This window comes from Mustela putorius, unplaced genomic scaffold (genome assembly GCF_011764305.1).
Source record: "Mustela putorius furo isolate JIRA1106 unplaced genomic scaffold, ASM1176430v1.1 tig00000596_pilon_pilon_pilon, whole genome shotgun sequence".
Taxonomy (NCBI): domain Eukaryota; kingdom Metazoa; phylum Chordata; class Mammalia; order Carnivora; family Mustelidae; genus Mustela; species Mustela putorius.
This window is the reverse complement of record NW_025421428.1, coordinates 6,928,043-6,943,291: the sequence shown is the minus strand read 5'-3', so window position 1 is coordinate 6,943,291 and position 15,249 is coordinate 6,928,043. Positions and strand designations below refer to the sequence as shown.

The 15,249-nt window shown below is 53.1% G+C and overlaps 2 protein-coding genes across 3 annotated transcripts; one reads left to right on the top strand and one right to left on the bottom strand.

Moving 5' to 3' along the window:
- Window positions 1-4,501: 4,501 nt before the first annotated feature.
- On the top strand, window positions 4,502-8,866 carry RPL35 (ribosomal protein L35). The gene is made up of 4 exons (XM_004757340.3): window positions 4,502-4,626; window positions 5,047-5,183; window positions 6,629-6,710; window positions 8,686-8,866. The coding sequence occupies exons 1-4, from the start codon at window positions 4,624-4,626 to the stop codon at window positions 8,833-8,835; spliced, it is 372 nt and encodes a 123-aa protein (XP_004757397.1). The 5' UTR covers window positions 4,502-4,623; the 3' UTR covers window positions 8,836-8,866.
- Window positions 8,867-13,592, bottom strand: WDR38 (WD repeat domain 38). Of its 2 annotated transcripts, XM_004757339.3 has the most exons (9): window positions 13,423-13,591; window positions 12,774-12,894; window positions 11,344-11,460; window positions 11,143-11,240; window positions 10,753-10,833; window positions 10,372-10,503; window positions 10,143-10,292; window positions 9,342-9,389; window positions 8,867-9,238 (listed from the first exon to the last, which is right to left on the bottom strand). In XM_004757339.3, the coding sequence occupies exons 1-9, from the start codon at window positions 13,489-13,491 to the stop codon at window positions 9,164-9,166; spliced, it is 891 nt and encodes a 296-aa protein (XP_004757396.2). In that variant the 5' UTR covers window positions 13,492-13,591; the 3' UTR covers window positions 8,867-9,163. The 2 variants fall into 2 exon arrangements, with proteins under 2 accessions (XP_004757396.2, XP_012914226.1); XM_013058772.2 differs by lacking the exon at window positions 10,753-10,833 and having other exon boundaries at window positions 13,423-13,592.
- Between the last annotated feature and the right edge of the window lie 1,657 nt (window positions 13,593-15,249).

Sequence of the window (15,249 nt, the reverse complement as noted above, 5' to 3'; positions counted from 1 at the left end):
GGAGGGAGGGGCGGGGCCTGGGGGAGTGGCTGGAAGCGCTGGAGAATCCGCGGGATAATCGACCAAACAGCGCGGAGTCGGACCCTCGTCTTTGGGGAGCCTCATTCTTGCGGTCTGAGGAGCGGGCACTCTGTCCCCGCGCAGACCGAGCATCGTGGACATCATAACTGCGCTCGGCTTCCCTCCTGAATCCGAGGAGCTCCCGGTACTGGAAGGGACCTGCGCGGACACAGCCGCGGACCCGGTGGGTCATCATTGCCCAGATGGAGGGTGCACGGGCCCCCAGGAGAAGGCTCCCGGCTCTGCTTGTCGAGTGCTGGGCAGACTTCTTTGAGAAAATAATCTTCGAGCTGAAGCCTGAGTAGTTCTTACAGCTCCAGGAGTGACGGGGTGAGGGACCCTAATTCTCGGATTTTAGGAAACTTGAACGCCACCACAGACCTCGGAGGAAGTTGCCTCTGCCTTGTACACAGTGACTTTGTTGTTAACGGACTGGGAAACTTTAAAGACGTTTAGAGTGTATCCAAAGTGCTGACAACACAAAATATTGGGTTTTGGACCCGCGAGTGTAGTGGTCACCTGGACCTGGCGGGTCGGGGAGAGGAAGATGACCCTGTGATCACCGACCTAACGGAAAGGGCAAGGTCCTGGGGGTTAAGAAGTCAGTCCTGGCTGGAGAGGCATATCCTGGTGGGAAGCCAAATCCCCAGAGCATGAGACGGGGAAAGATGAGAACGAGGGGACTAAGGGCAGAGTGAAGGACGACTCTGTGCCAGGATTGAGTGCCTGGAGAGTTGCTCGAGGGAATCTTTTTTTTTTTTTAAGAGTGAGTTTATTTATTTGACAGATGGAGATCACAAGTAGGCAGAGAGACAGGCAGAGAGAGAGAGAGGAGGAATTAGGCTCCCCGCTGAGCAGAGAGCCTGATGCGGGGCTGGATCCCAGGACCCCGGGATCATGACCTGAGCTGAAGGCAGAGGCTTTAACCCACTGAGCCACCCAGGCGCCCCAGCTCGAGGGATTGTTAATAGGCCTTAACCTTAGATTAAATTGGGTCTTTTTTTCATATAGTTGTACTTTTTTTTTTTTTTTTAAGTAATCTCTACCTCCAGCGTGGGGCTGGAATTTACAGCCCCAGGATCGAGTCACTTGGTCTACTGACAGAGCCAGCCAGGTGCCCCTAATTGTACTTTGGCGTTTAATAAAGGCCAATAGTTACTGAAATATGACTCGTTTTTATTGTCCCCAATACTTTCCACTGAATTGTGTCTACAGATAAAAAAATATTGCCAGATTATGATGCTACCTAATCTTGGGGGCTAAAGATACAGACTCTTAGCTGGGAAGTAGGCGCTGAGTAAAAGTCTCAGGGGTCCTAGAAACAAAGCCCACCTGCCTTTCAGCTCCATTTCTTGAAAGAAATCTTTATGACTCAGGCAGGCTACAAGACAGCAGAAATTGATAATCCCCAGAACTTCCTGGTCAGAAGGAACTTTAAACCAGAAATGTTGGCACGCCAGCGTGGCTCAGTCAGTTAACCGGCTGGCTGCCTTTGGCTAAGGTTGGGATCCAACCCTGCACCGGGCTCCCTGCTCGGCAGAGAGCCTGCTTCTCCCTCTCCCTCCGCTCACTGCTCTGCCTACTTGTGCTATCTATCAAATAAATAAATAAATAAAATCTTTAAAAAAATAAATAAACCAGAAATACCCATTTTACAACTAAGGATATAGCCTGTTCTAGTGAAAGCAATAATGACCCTACTTATGACTGTGGATCTCCCAGCCATGGAGGCAGAATTTTAAATGTCTTTGTCAGGGATGACTGCATGCTGAGGGTAATAAAATCACACAGTGCCTGGCAGTACATTAGATAAAATGGTCAGAGAGGTCTCTGAGGGGTACCTGGGTGGCTCAGTGGGTTAAGCCTCTTCCTTCAGCTCAGGTCATAATCTCAGGGTCCTGGGTTTGAGCCCCGTGTCGGGCTCTCTGCTGCTAGCAGAGAGCCTGTTTCCCCCTCTCTCTGCCTGCCTCTCTGCCTGCTTGTGATCTTTGTCTGTCAAATAAATAATAAAATCTTAAAAAGAGAGAGAGAGTTCCCTGAGGAGGTGACAGTGATCAGGGACCTGAAAGAAGTGAAGGAGGGAGCCAAGCAAAAGCCCAGAGATTGGGCTGACCTGGTATATTCATGAGACAGGTCATCCTGGAGTGCAAGAGTGAAAAGAGATGAGATGGAAGTGGGTATAAAGAGGGTGCTGTAAGGTTTTGTAGGCTGAGGAAAGGATGTGGTCTACCTCATGGGACAACACTGGAAATTCCAGGCAGTGACATGAGCTGACTTAAGTTTGAAGAGGGTCCCTTTAACAGCTGTCTTGAGAATATATGAGAATATAAACCAATAGTAGAGAGACAGTTTAAAAGGTAACACCAGGGGGCGCCTGGGTGGCTCAACGGGTTAAAGCTTCTGTCTTGGCTCAGGTCATGATGGGGGGGGGGGTTTGGGGATCGAGCCCCACATCGGGCTCTCTGCTCCGCGGGGAGCCTGCTTCCTCCTCTGTCTCTGCCTGTTTCTCTGCCTACTTGTGATCTCTGTCTGCCAAATAAATAAATAAAATCTTTAAAAAAATAAAAATAAAAAAAATAAAAATAAAAGGTAACACCAGGAATGCTTGGGTGGCTAAGTTGGTTAAGCAGCTGCCTTCTGCTTGGGTCATGATGCCAGGGTCCTGGGATCGAGTCCCACATCAGGCTCAGCGGGGAGCCTGATTCTCCCTCTGCCATCTGCTCCCCCTGCTTCTGGGCTCTCTCTCTCTGACAAATAAAATCTTTAAAAAAAATAAATAAAAGGTGACATCATCAATCTAGGTGACAGGCAATGAATGATAGCTTAGGCCAGGCAATTGGCATTAAGAGTGGCGGGAATATGTTATTTTGAAAGTAGAGGTTGCAGAATTTACTGGTGTGCTGGCTATGGCATTGTGAGAGAAAACAGGAGCCACCGATAACTTCCAAGTTCAGAAAGATGTGCACAGTCATTAGCTCTAAAAGAACTATAAACATTTGGAAAGTATGACAGCAAAGTCTCTGCACCATTCAACTTCTTTTTAAGACTAATCCATGCCAGGATTGCCCTCTGTCTGCCCTCTCTCCCCATACCCATCCACTTCTTGGAAGCCTGCCTCACCATGGTCTGTAGCAAGGCTCATTAATTCATTCATCCAACAAGCATCCATGTGTTGGGCCTGGAAACTAGATAAATAAATCAGATGTCAGCCATGGATCTACCAGGGAACTTCCAGGCTGGCTGTGGAGACAGACACATAAACATTTAACTCAGGATATTTGGGGCTAAAGAGAGGATTGCCCGGAAAGCTTAGGACCTGGGGCACTTGGCCAGCTCAGTTGGAAGAGCACTACTCCTGATCTCAGGGTCGAGAGTTTGAGCGCCATGAAAGATGAAGAAATTACTAAGAATAAACAAATAAAGGACAACAAAAGAAAAAGTATGGGACGAAAGGGAAGTAGTATCCCGATTTAGTCCGATGGGCTAAGTCCCATTTATAGAGCCCCATAAGGGAATGGAAGGCTTACTGGAACTTGACAGCAACAAGGGGGCAACCTGGCTTTCACTAAGCTCTAAGAGGTGTTGGTGCATCTTTGTGTACAGCAATGAAGTGACACTAGAGAGATTCATGCTTGCTGGTTGAGGCAACAATGAAACTGCTCAGTCAGAAAGCCTGAACATCTTCCCTGCTTTGTGAATTTCCCTTTAACTTTCAGCGTTCATTCCGCTGGGTACATTATGAACTCAAGTGTTCCTTCCACTGGGTGCATTAATACCAATGATCTTTTGAGTGACTGTTATACATTAGATCTTGTGCTCAGTTTTACGTGGTCCTAATCCTCAAAAATACCCGTTTCACAGGTGAGAAAACTGAGACTCAGAAAGGGGAAGGGATTTGCCAAGAGTCTCCGCGAGCAAGCACTAGGCAGCAGAGCAAAAATTTGAAACTGGAACGGTTTCACTAAAACAACGGCTCTGAATGCTCTTTCCCCTGCCACAAGCTGCCTCCACTAGAACGGTTTATGGAGTTGGAGGTACAGCTGTCTGATCCTGCCTCTCCCCGCCCACTTCGGATTTTAAAAATTCTTCCAAGGCAGAAGCCATGTTAATTCATCTTTGAAAACCCTCAACCCTCATCCCCTCCACCCCTCGGGTACTGGCGCCCAGCTCAGAGCAACAGACTGCGCATCCTGCAAGGTCTACCGAATGAATGAATGAACGAGTAAAGGACTAAAAGGAGGAATTCGAGTCCTCACTGTGCCATCTCCAGTAAGCAGCCGGTCACCCGGGCCTCGGTTTCCCCAAGCGCTCTGCTCAGGAGACGAGGCCGACCAGGGGAATCGCAGACGCGGCGCTCCTCCGGGCGGGGCTAAACCGGCTGTACCCAGGCGCTCCCGGAGGCGAGGCGTGTGGAGGCGTTGGGGGCGGAGCTAGGGTTCCCTCGCTGCGGGGCCATTGGCCGCGTCCGCAGCCACCCGGCAGTAGTCGTGGAGGTCAGCCCCGCCCCTTCCTCTTTCCCTCGGCCTCTTTCCGGCGGCGGCGGCTGCGGCAGATCGTGCAGAAATGGTGAGGGCGGTGGAATCGGGTGCCATCCGCACGCTGTGGGGCTCGGGTCCTGGGGTGGGAAGCTCGAGGTGAGCACTGGGGTCCCATCTGCCAGCCGGGCTTGTAAGGCGCCGTGCGGAGTGGCCTCATGCCGCCACAGCCGGTCTCCCGCCCTCTCCCCTTGCTGAGTTGGGCCCGCCGCGCTCCCGGCGCCTCCGTCTTCCAGTCTGCGGAATGGGGGTAGCGGCTCAGCCTCGCTGCAGACCTGGGTGAAGGCGGGCCCTCCGGGGCGTCGGTCACCCAGCCCAAGGCACGGCCTCGGCGAGGGAAGCTGGCCCTGGCGCGCCCTCCTGGGTTTGTCGGGCCAGGGAGGGTGGCCGCTGAGGAGGGGGAGGCGGCCCTATTGGGTGGTGTTTGATCCACACCTGTACTTGCTTTCAGGCCAAGATTAAGGCTCGAGACCTTCGCGGCAAGAAGAAGGAGGAGCTGCTTAAACAGCTGGAAGACCTGAAGGTGGAGCTGTCCCAGCTGCGCGTCGCCAAAGTGACAGGCGGCGCGGCTTCCAAGCTCTCCAAGATGTGAGTGCAGGCCGGTTCTCTGGGTGTGGGGCACTTCGGGGCACGCCCGAAGCATGTGTGGGTTTTCGAGGCTGTCCAGAGACAGCGTCCGATTAGGTGATGGTTGAACGGACGCGTGGGTAGGAATGTCATGCCAGTCCTACCAGCCTCCCCAGGCTCCCCTTGCTCGCACCCAGCCGCGTGGGACACCGCTGTCTGATGGACCTCTTGTCTGCCGTGGACCATTTGGCCCTTCTGCCTGGAAGGTAGCTCAGCTTCTCTGTGACGGGCGAAGGAACAGATTGTCCCTCCAGACCCTTTTTCAGGCTGCCTGGAAAAATCTACCTGGACCCTTTTTTAATCACTTTCCACCAGCATTTGATTTTTTTCCTCCTCACTTGGTAGGTGGCTGCGTTGCGCCCACCCCTCCCTTGAGTTGTAGTTAACTTACTGATTTACATGGATCAAGAGTCAGGGCTTGTGGGACTCCTGGGTGGCTCAGTGGCTTAAAGTCTGCCTTCCCCTCAGGTCATGATCCCAGGGTCCTGGAATCAAGCCCCGCATGGGGCTCTCTGCTCAGCAGGGAGCCTCCTCTCCCCACCCAACACCACCCCCCACCCCTTGCTTCTTTGCCTACTTGTGATCTCTGTCAGTAAAGAAATAAAATCCTAAAAAAAAAAAAAAAAAAATCAGGGCTTGTGAAAGGGATGTGGGTTTGGAAACTGCTGAACTGAGCACACATTTTCTTTTGCCACATCCTACCTAACATGTGCTGCCTCACCACCCAGTTTTTGTTTTGTTCTGTTTTGTGTTCATCTTCTATAAAATGGGCCCCCAACAACCGATCTGTGGTGCTGGGAGGGGGGTTGGATGAGTTGGGGAACACACAGATTGCGTGCTGAATGCGGACTGTGTTTACCAGCTGTGTAACCCAGTGGCCCTCCCTCATCCCCCACCAAGCCCCCAGTTCAGCATGACTGCCAGCCTGTTCCTGTGTTCCTCCTTTCCCCTCATCACGTTTCTACAATGTCAAACGTCTTATTTTTCCCTCCCAAGTGGCTCCTCCTATGACTCCTGAGGCTGGTCACACAGTTTGTGGCAGGATTTCCCTTAGCTTATTCAGGTCGGCACCGGTTAGGTCTTCATAGTTTTGAGTCTGTGGCCTGGGGTGGAAGATCTTTCTTGATCTACCCTCCACTTCTCAATGAATACTTCATACATTCTCAGAACCCTTTCCTGTCCTACTTGTCCCTACTTGTAAGATGCCCACCTCCTAGAGTCTTGGGGCCTTAACCCCCAAAACACAGGGTTAGGTACCTCCTGGGTGATAATGGATGAGCTGGTGGGGAATCCCCCTGCCTTAGGACATATGGTCAGGTCCTGAATAAGATGCCTTGGAAAGGGGGGTGGGGGACAGCAGCATTCTATGTCTCCACCACCTTCACTGATGTCTCTGTGTTTTGCAGCCGAGTTGTTCGCAAATCCATCGCCCGTGTTCTCACAGTCATCAACCAGACGCAGAAAGAGAACCTCAGGAAATTTTACAAGGTGAGTCTGGGCTGGGGGAGTTAGATGCTTAGCTGCAGGCAGCAAAGTTTCAGCCCTCCCTTGGCCAGAAGGGTAGTATAAAGAGATTCTGCTGGGGTGCATGGGAATGGGCTTTTTTGCTTCTTAACCAGCGTCTTGCCACTGGCATGGCTCGCAGACTGCGTATCCTCAGGGCTGCAGTTTTCAGGATATCAACAGTGTGGTAAGAGTCTGGCTGGAGCCTTGGGTTTGGAATTCATCCTCACCAGCTGAGTGGGTTTGGGCAGTCTGTGAGGATTGCCTTTAAATGTTTCAAATTGTTTTACCATCACTGTCTCAGTCACTTTCAAGCACCTGATACTCTCATTTTTCAGATGGGACCTCAAGGTGTAGAGAGGTTAAATTGCCCAGAGTTACCTATAGTTAATGGAGTGATTGGGTCAGTGTTACAAACCATGTCTTAGGGAGGGGTGGATTGAGTGCTTCTGGGAGATTTTTATGACCATTTTCTGATCTTGTCCATAATACTGGTGTTACCAAGGCTTAAGTAGTGAAGCAGAACCAGTGAGAGACTTCATATGTGTGAATACACGCATCTGATTTATTACAAAGAATTGGCCTTTGTGATTTTGGGGGCTAGCTAATAAGCCCCGAATCAGTAGGCCTGGCTGTCAGGAAGGGAAGTTCATGGCAGGCCAGGACTAAGACGACACAGGTTGAAGCTGCTCTTCTCAAGTGGGATTTCTTGTGGGGGAGAACCTCTGCCCTGCATTAAAGGCCTTTGAGCTGATCCAAACAAGCCTGCTAAATCACCCAGGATAGTCCCTCTTAAAGTCGGTTGATTTAGGGTCATTGAGTACATCTGCAAAATGGCTTCATGTCAAAATCCCAGTTAGTGTTTGACTAGCTGGAGGCTTTCACTTGTCAAAAAAAGCCACCGTGTTGGGCCTAGGTTAGCTGCCTGGGGGACTCTAGCATGTACTGTTGGGCGGGGCTGGGGGAGTGCCGTCATCCCTGGATGTGTATATATTTGTGGGAGCATCTTTCTGAGAATTGGGCTTGAAACTCTGATCAGGCTCTGTGGGCACCACAGAGGTGGTCGTCAGGAAAAATTGTCTTCTTCCAGTGAGTGCAGCCCCTGCCAGGCAGCACTCAGGGCCATAAAGATGAGGCCTCTGCCCTCTGGTAGTTCTGTCCCATAGACTTTCTGCGGTGCTTGAAATGCTCTGTGTCTGCACCGTCCGGTACAGTAACCTCTGGCGACACACGGCTGTGGTGGCTGAAGACCTGGGTTTGTAATGTAGACCGTAGGTGTGGCTAGTGCCTGGTCTGGTGGACAGCAGAGTTCGGAGGGCTCAGTCTAAAATGGATGAGGCCCTTGCCTGTGCTGCCGATAATGGGGATATGGGTGGACAAAGACTTAGCCTCCAAACCTCCACTTCAGAACTTACCCTCATCTGTGCAGCTGGTTTCTGCAGCTCTCTGCGCTGAGGCTGTCACCCCTGTCCTGTGCCTCCCTCTCTGAGCTATTGGCAGTTTCCAGAAAGCACCTGAGCTGCCATCCCTTGGAGCTTTTGTGCACGCTGTTTTCTCCTCCCTTGGAAGTGGTATTCACCAAGTTGCTTGATTTCCAGGCTTTTGCTTGTCATTAGCTGAAACCTTAATCTCTTTCCTCCTCCCCAGTGGTGGGCCCCCCCTTTAGCTGTTCAGTCTTTCCCACTGGGCTGGGAGCTCCTTGAGCAGGGACCAGGTCTGATTCACACTAGGGCAGTTCCCCCTACAGGGTCTCAGTCCCCTGCTGCGCTGGGTGTACCACACCTCCTCACACTCAGGTCTACAGAGTAACCTCTGCACCCCAGTGGCCTCCCTCAGTCACTTCCGGCATCCTCCCCATGCCCCCCAGCAGCTCAGTTCCAGCCTTAGGGGGCTTCCTTTGCTGCCACAGTAGCTCCTAAACCCTGGTGCTCAGACTCCCCCCTGCTCTCCGGTCACCCAGGGTAAGAAGTACAAGCCCCTGGATCTGCGGCCCAAGAAGACGCGTGCCATGCGCCGGCGGCTGAACAAGCACGAGGAGAACCTGAAGACCAAGAAGCAACAGCGGAAGGAGCGGCTATACCCGCTGCGGAAATACGCGGTCAAAGCCTGAGCACTGGCGCCAATAAAACAGACAAACTGGCTGGTGTTGCTTTTGTGTTTGCGGGCGTTTTGAGTAACCATGCGGGAGAGGTGGGCTGCTGTGCCCCGGTGTGGGGCCGTCACAGTCCTGGCCGCGGGGATCTGGTGGGGGCTCCGTTGTGGTTGGTTTGGGGGCTGTGGTGTGGAAGTGCGCTCACGGTCCTTTCATGAGTTCATTCCGCCAGGTTGCGCGTGCCCCAGCAGGGAGAGGCAGGCTTGAGATCTGAGAGCCATCTGTGGTGATGTTCCATCCCAGAGGCTCTGCATGATTTGCTAGAGCAGTGCGCTCGGCGTCTTGCTTAGTCAGCAGCTCCGGACACTAAGAGTTTCCCATCTGGGGTGAAGGCACAAGCATGGGCCACATCCAGGACTCCCTGCAGAAAGCATTTCACTTTCAGGGTACATGTCCTGCCTGCCCCCAGCCTCCCCTGGCAGGCCTTTTACTGCACCTTTGGGTGCTATGCCCACAGGCCTTACCTTCAGGGTCTCAATGCATTTTCCTGTGTTGCAGTCCCAGACTTTGACCTGGAAATAAAAACAAGCAGAAGGGTGGGGAGACCTCACCCTGTAAGTCTGACGTCCTTGAAATCACTTTGGGGTGAGTCCGAGCCAACCTCTTAACCTTTTTGGCATGGGTTTTGTTCTCTGAGGTGTATTTAACATGCTCAGCATAATTTCTGATATAAAAATTCAGGGCAATGCGGTTTTCTTTTCCCTGAAGCTGTGATGAGTCTTAAAAATGTCAGTGCCAGGGGCAGCTGGGTGGTACAGTTGGTCAAGCCTTTGATTCTTGGTTTTGGCTCAGGTCATGATCTCAGTCATGAGTTTGAGCTCTGCATTGGGCTGAGAGCAGGGAGTCTGCTTAAGATACTCTGTCTCTCCCTTAGCTTCCGCCCCTCCCTACTCCCATACACACTCTCAAAGGGGACAGGCACCAGGGTGGCTTAGTGTGTTAAGCAACTGCCCTTGGCTCAGGTCATGATCCCGGGATCAGGCCCCGCATTGGCCTTCTTCTCAGTGTGGGCAATCTGCTTCTCCCTTAGGGCACTCTCAAAATCTCTAAAAAAGAAAAAGTCATTGCCACTAGCATTTGGGCCAGCACAGACCTTGGTGCCAGGCAATAGGTACAGAGGAGGTTGGCAGCTGGGTTCTGCCTGTGGAACCCTCCCATTTAGGGCAAATAGGATATGGACATTTCTAAAGTGCTGAGGGTTTTGCTAACGGAAGGTGTTGGCATAGGAGTTTGCCAGGAGGGTGGGCCAGGTGGGCTGGGCTTACCGTGCGGGAGTAGCCAGCACTGGCCAGCTGTGACTCATCCGGGGAGAAAGCTATGCTCTTCACCCAGGTAACATGGCCCTTGAGCTGAACAAGCAGGCTTCTGGTAGAGGGCTTCCAGATGTGGATAGTCTTATCCCAGGAGCCAGAAGCCTGGACAGCAGACAGCTCTAAGCCCATGGGTCTGGAGCCAGCAGGGGACCAGCCCAGAACCCAGGGAAACCCAGCTCACCAGGAGGCCGGATGCCGAGTAGCACAGGCAGCTGATGTTACCACTGTGGCCCTCCAGCTCGTGGGGGAATATCACCGGGATCTCCATCCGCAGGTCCCAGATGCAAATAGTGGAGTCCCAGGAGCCAGTGGCCTGCAGACATCTGCTGTGAGCATGAACCAGCTAACCCGTGCCCGCCATTGTGGTTCCTAGCTAGCCAGACTCCGAGAAAGCAGGCATTCTGAGCCCGGCTGAATTTCCCATCTTACAGATGAGGAAACGGGCTCAGAAGAGCAGTCACTCAAGGTCTGGAATTCTAACCACAGCTCAGCCCCAGGTGGGAAAGTGGGTATGGGTTCCAGGTTCCTTGAGGTGGGCTCAGGCAGAGGTGGTGTGGCTCACCAGGAAGTCTGAGCTGGGTGCGAAGTCACTGCTCTGGATGGCGTCTTGGTGCCCTCCCAAGTGGCGCAGCATCTGGCCAGACTGCAGGAGAGAGCCCTGAGCTTTGGAGGACAGCCCAGAAGTCTTGTACCAGATTCTAGGCCTCAGATAGGTCAGATCAGGCCCTCTTTGCGAGCTGCATGGGTAAGGTGATGACACAGGGTCTGGGGAGACTACCTGAGCCTTGACAGGAGAGGATAGGCCAGGCCAGGTCAACCTCATGGGGAGATGGATTGCCAGCTGTGGGCATGGGCAGTAGGGCAGATGGAACAACCTTTCTGGGGCCACTGTTGGGGGTGGGGTGTGTCTCCTCCTGGTCCCAGGTCCTGCTCTGGCCACCCTTCCACACACCTGCACTTCCCAGAGCATCACCCGCTTGTCCCAGCCACCTGATGCCAGCTGCTTTGAGTCAGGGCTGAAGCTGACCGTCTCCACACTCCGCTGGTGACCTGCAGATACGAAGTTGGAGAGAGGTCATGGTGGAACAGGACACAGCAAGATCTAAAAAGGAACCCAGGCCTCGCTGCTTGGCTCCTGTCCCATCCCGCTTACCCTTTAGGACATGCAGACACTTAGCTTCTGCTGCATCCCACAGGCGGATGGTACAGTCACAAGAGGTAGTGGCAAAAAGGCGGCCATCAGGGGAGAAGCGGCAGAACTTCACGGGACCTGGGTAAGCAGCCATGGTCAGGGAACAGGGTGCTGCCCTCCACTTCCAGCCCTTGCTGGCCAGCCCCTGCTAATTTCTCCCAGCCTTGTCACCTGCTTGCCTTCTCACTCCCTTCTAACCCTCTCACCCTTCAGCTATCTGGCAAGCCAAGCTTCCATGGCTTCACCAGGAACACCCCAACCCTAATTTGCACATTTGTAAAATCAATACCAAAAGCAAATGCAGACACTTCCCAGTAACTTTTTGAGAGCCCACCCTGGGTTCAGAGTTCTAGCACTGGACTTCCTGTATTATTAGCATTAGGCAGTCTGCCCTGTAATCACCAGATTTTTTTCTTGTCTCAATAATAATTACAGTAGTTATATCTACTGGGTCCTTACTGGGTGCTAGGCACTTCGCTTGAATTATCTCATCCCATAGGGTAGCAACTATCTCTAAAGAGAAGAAAATGGAGACTCAAGTGACACAACTTATGATCACAGTCAAAAAAGTAGTTTAACATAGATGAAACCTTGAAGGACATTATGCCAAGTGAAGTAAGCAAGTCACAAAGAGAAATACTGTATGATTCCACTTATACAAGGTACCTAGAGTAAATTCATTGAGAAAGCATGGTGGTTGCCAGGGTCTAAAACAAGGGAGGAATGGGGAGTTGAATGGGTATAAAGTTTACAGTTTGCAAGATAAAGAGTTCTGGAGACCAGTTACATAACGAACATACTTAACACTACTGAACTGTGCATTTAAGAATGGTGAAGACAGTAAATATGTATATTTTTAAACAATTTTTAGAACAATAGTAGAGTTGGGACACCTGGCTGGCTCAATCAGTAGAGCATGTGACTCTTGATCTCAGGGTCATGTGTTCCAGCCCCATGTTGGGTGTAGAGATTAAAAAATTAAAAACAGGGCGCCAGGGTGGCTCAGTGGGTTAAGCCGCTGCCTTCGGCTCAGGTCATGATCTCGGGGTCCTGGGATCGAGTCTCAACAGGGAGCCTGCTTCCCTCTCTCTCTCTCTCTCTCTCTCTCTCTGCCTGCCTCTCTGTCTACTTGTGATCTCTGTCAAATAAATAAATAAAATCTTAAAAAAAAAAATTAAAAACAAAAGCAGTAGTAGGATCTGAGTCCAGGTCTGTTGGCATCAAAGTTCCCAGGGAGCATGTCCTGTGTCCTTTCTCTACTGCTCCAGCCCTGCCCAGACTGTCTTGTCTGGATGCCCAGGTCAGATGTCAGAGGTCACTGTGATATGCTCTACAGAATGCCAGACAGAACCACAGGCCTTCGTGTCCACATCCAGCCTGAGGAGCCCCACCTGTGTGGCCACTCAGCCTCCATAGCAGCTGCCCGCTGTGGGTCTCCCAGCCATACACACAGCCATCCTCAGATGCTGTCAGCAGCCTCTGGCCATCCGGAGAGAAGGCGGAGGAGTTGACCTGGAAGGAGAGCACAGAAGTAGCTCCAGCCTGGGGCAAGAAACACCTGTCAGTTTACCCTGACCTTAGACTCCAGGAACAGCCCCAAACACTGCCCCAGGAACCCCAGGTGGGAGCTTGGACTTCAGGCTTCCCTCTACAACCACAGCCCAGAATGCCAGAACCACTCTTGCAATCCGAGGCAAGAACTTGGAGCCCTCTCTAGAATTCTGTAAAACCTGAGCCCGCAGCTCAGAGCCCTCATTGAAGGTAGAGGCTGGAGCCTTTTCTAGGAGTAGAGCCTAACACCCCAGAGCCAAGAGCCCATTCTAGAGATGGAGCCTAGACCTAGGAGTTGAAGACCTACTCTAAACCATGGATTCACTTTAAAGCCAAAGTCAAAAGAACACTGGAGTCGGTCAAGCGTTTGAGCCCTCAAGAACCAGAGCTTAGAATCTGGAGCTGGGGGCCAGAGAACCCAAAGCAGAATCAGGAACCCTCTAAACCCAAAGACAGGAGCCGAGTCAGCAGAGCCCTACTGGACCTCACCTCCCCACGGTGCCGGCCAAAGAATTTCACTCTCTCCACGGCCAGCGGCCCTGGGGCCCCGCTGTTCATGGGCCCCAGGCCGCCGGGCCCGGTGGGCTGTCTCCCAGGCAGGCGCTGGTCCGGCCTGCAGCCCTCACTTGGGACAAGGTAGAGGGGATGGGAGAAGTTGTGTACAAGCGGTCTCCATGGCAATCAGGGCGGGGTGCGCAGCCGCCTCAGAGTCTCTGGGAAGCCAAAAGGGCAGGTTGGGAGAGACGGCTCTCAGCTACTGGGAGGTGGGGCGCAGCGGACAGAACCTCCGGGTGGCCCGGATTAGGGACTTCCACGCCGGCCACCACCGCCGGCCGGACCTTGGGCAGCTCGGATCGGGGGGCCAGACGACGCGCACGGCGGCCGCTAGAGGGCATGCCAGCCCCAAACACCGCCTGAACCCGCACACAGAGGCGAGTCATTCGCCCAGGGCTCCCAGACCCCTTTGAGAGGAGCCGGTTTCCCCATGTGCGCAATGGGGTTGTACATCCCCGTCCCCCAGGGACTGCAGGCTTGAGCCAAGGGCAAGGCCTGGCACGTGTGGTAGGTGCCCAGGAGAGCCCACCCTGGTGCCAGGACCTCTTTCCTCTTGGAGTGTCCAGTACTGAGGCTGAACAGCTCCCATGGAGGGGGCTGGAACAGATACCCAGCTCTGCCCTGCCGAATGTTGGGGGGGTCAGAGGTAGTGTGGGTAAAGCACAGGGCATGAGAAAGTGGGGTCACTTGCTAACATCCTGGCAGCACAAAATGTGGCATCCGAGGATGTGGAGATGGTGAGGAGGCTCCAGGAGCTGTCGAGTTCCTTGCTGGATAGTTGAAGCTGATATCAGACAAGAATGGGGTTTGGTTTCAATGTTCATTTTACAGATGAGGGAATGGAAGCTCCACAAGGTGGGGGGGACTTGCCCAAGGCCACTCAGGCAATAGGAAAGGAACTAGGACTTAGCCCATGTCTGTCTGACTTTGTGGGCCTGTAGGACCATCTGCCATGAATTCCAGGAGCTTCAAGCAGATGCCAAGATCCCTAACTCCTGGTACATCTGGGAAACTGAGGCCCTGAAGGGGCATATGTGGCCCAGTCATCCAGCACCTCTATGGCAGAGCTGGGCCCAGTCCCTCCAATGGGCCAGGGATGGGACAGAGATATCCTCCCCGCCATTATCCCGTGGATTCCAGGCTCCCTGGAGGCCGGGAGGTGGGGGAGCTGGGCTTTGGGAGCTTCAAATTCAAGGATTCCCAGCCATGACTCACACCCCTCCACACACACCCACCCCCCGACCTCTTTGCCAGACTCTTCTCACGAGATCCACTGTGCTCTTGCTCTATTTTAGGTCCCAGACAGTCAGGCGGGAGAAGGGACGACAATGGTGGCTTTGAGGCGGCACCACCCGCATCCTAACTCCAAAAGGGCCCAGGTCACTGAGTTGGGCCTGTAAGGCCACTACCTCATCCCCAGACATGCGTGCATACGCAGCTCCCCAGAGTTGTCTGGCCCCTGGGCCCTCTCCCCTCCCTCTGCGCAGGCAACCCCGCCTCCGAGTCCATGCCCCCTCTGGAGCATTTCCCCAGCCGACTGGCTGCTCCTGCTCTACCTGGAGGGCCCAAAACCACCTAACCTAGTCCAGCCCATCACTCCCAGAGCCCTGGGAACAGACCTTGGCCACCAGCCCAGGGACTACTCAGCTGGTAGAGCTGGAGCTCGGGTTAAAATATTTGGGGGGGGGGCGCCTGAGTGGCTCAGTCAGCTAACCATCTGACTCTTTTTTTGGCTCAGGTCATGATCTCAGGGTCGTAAGA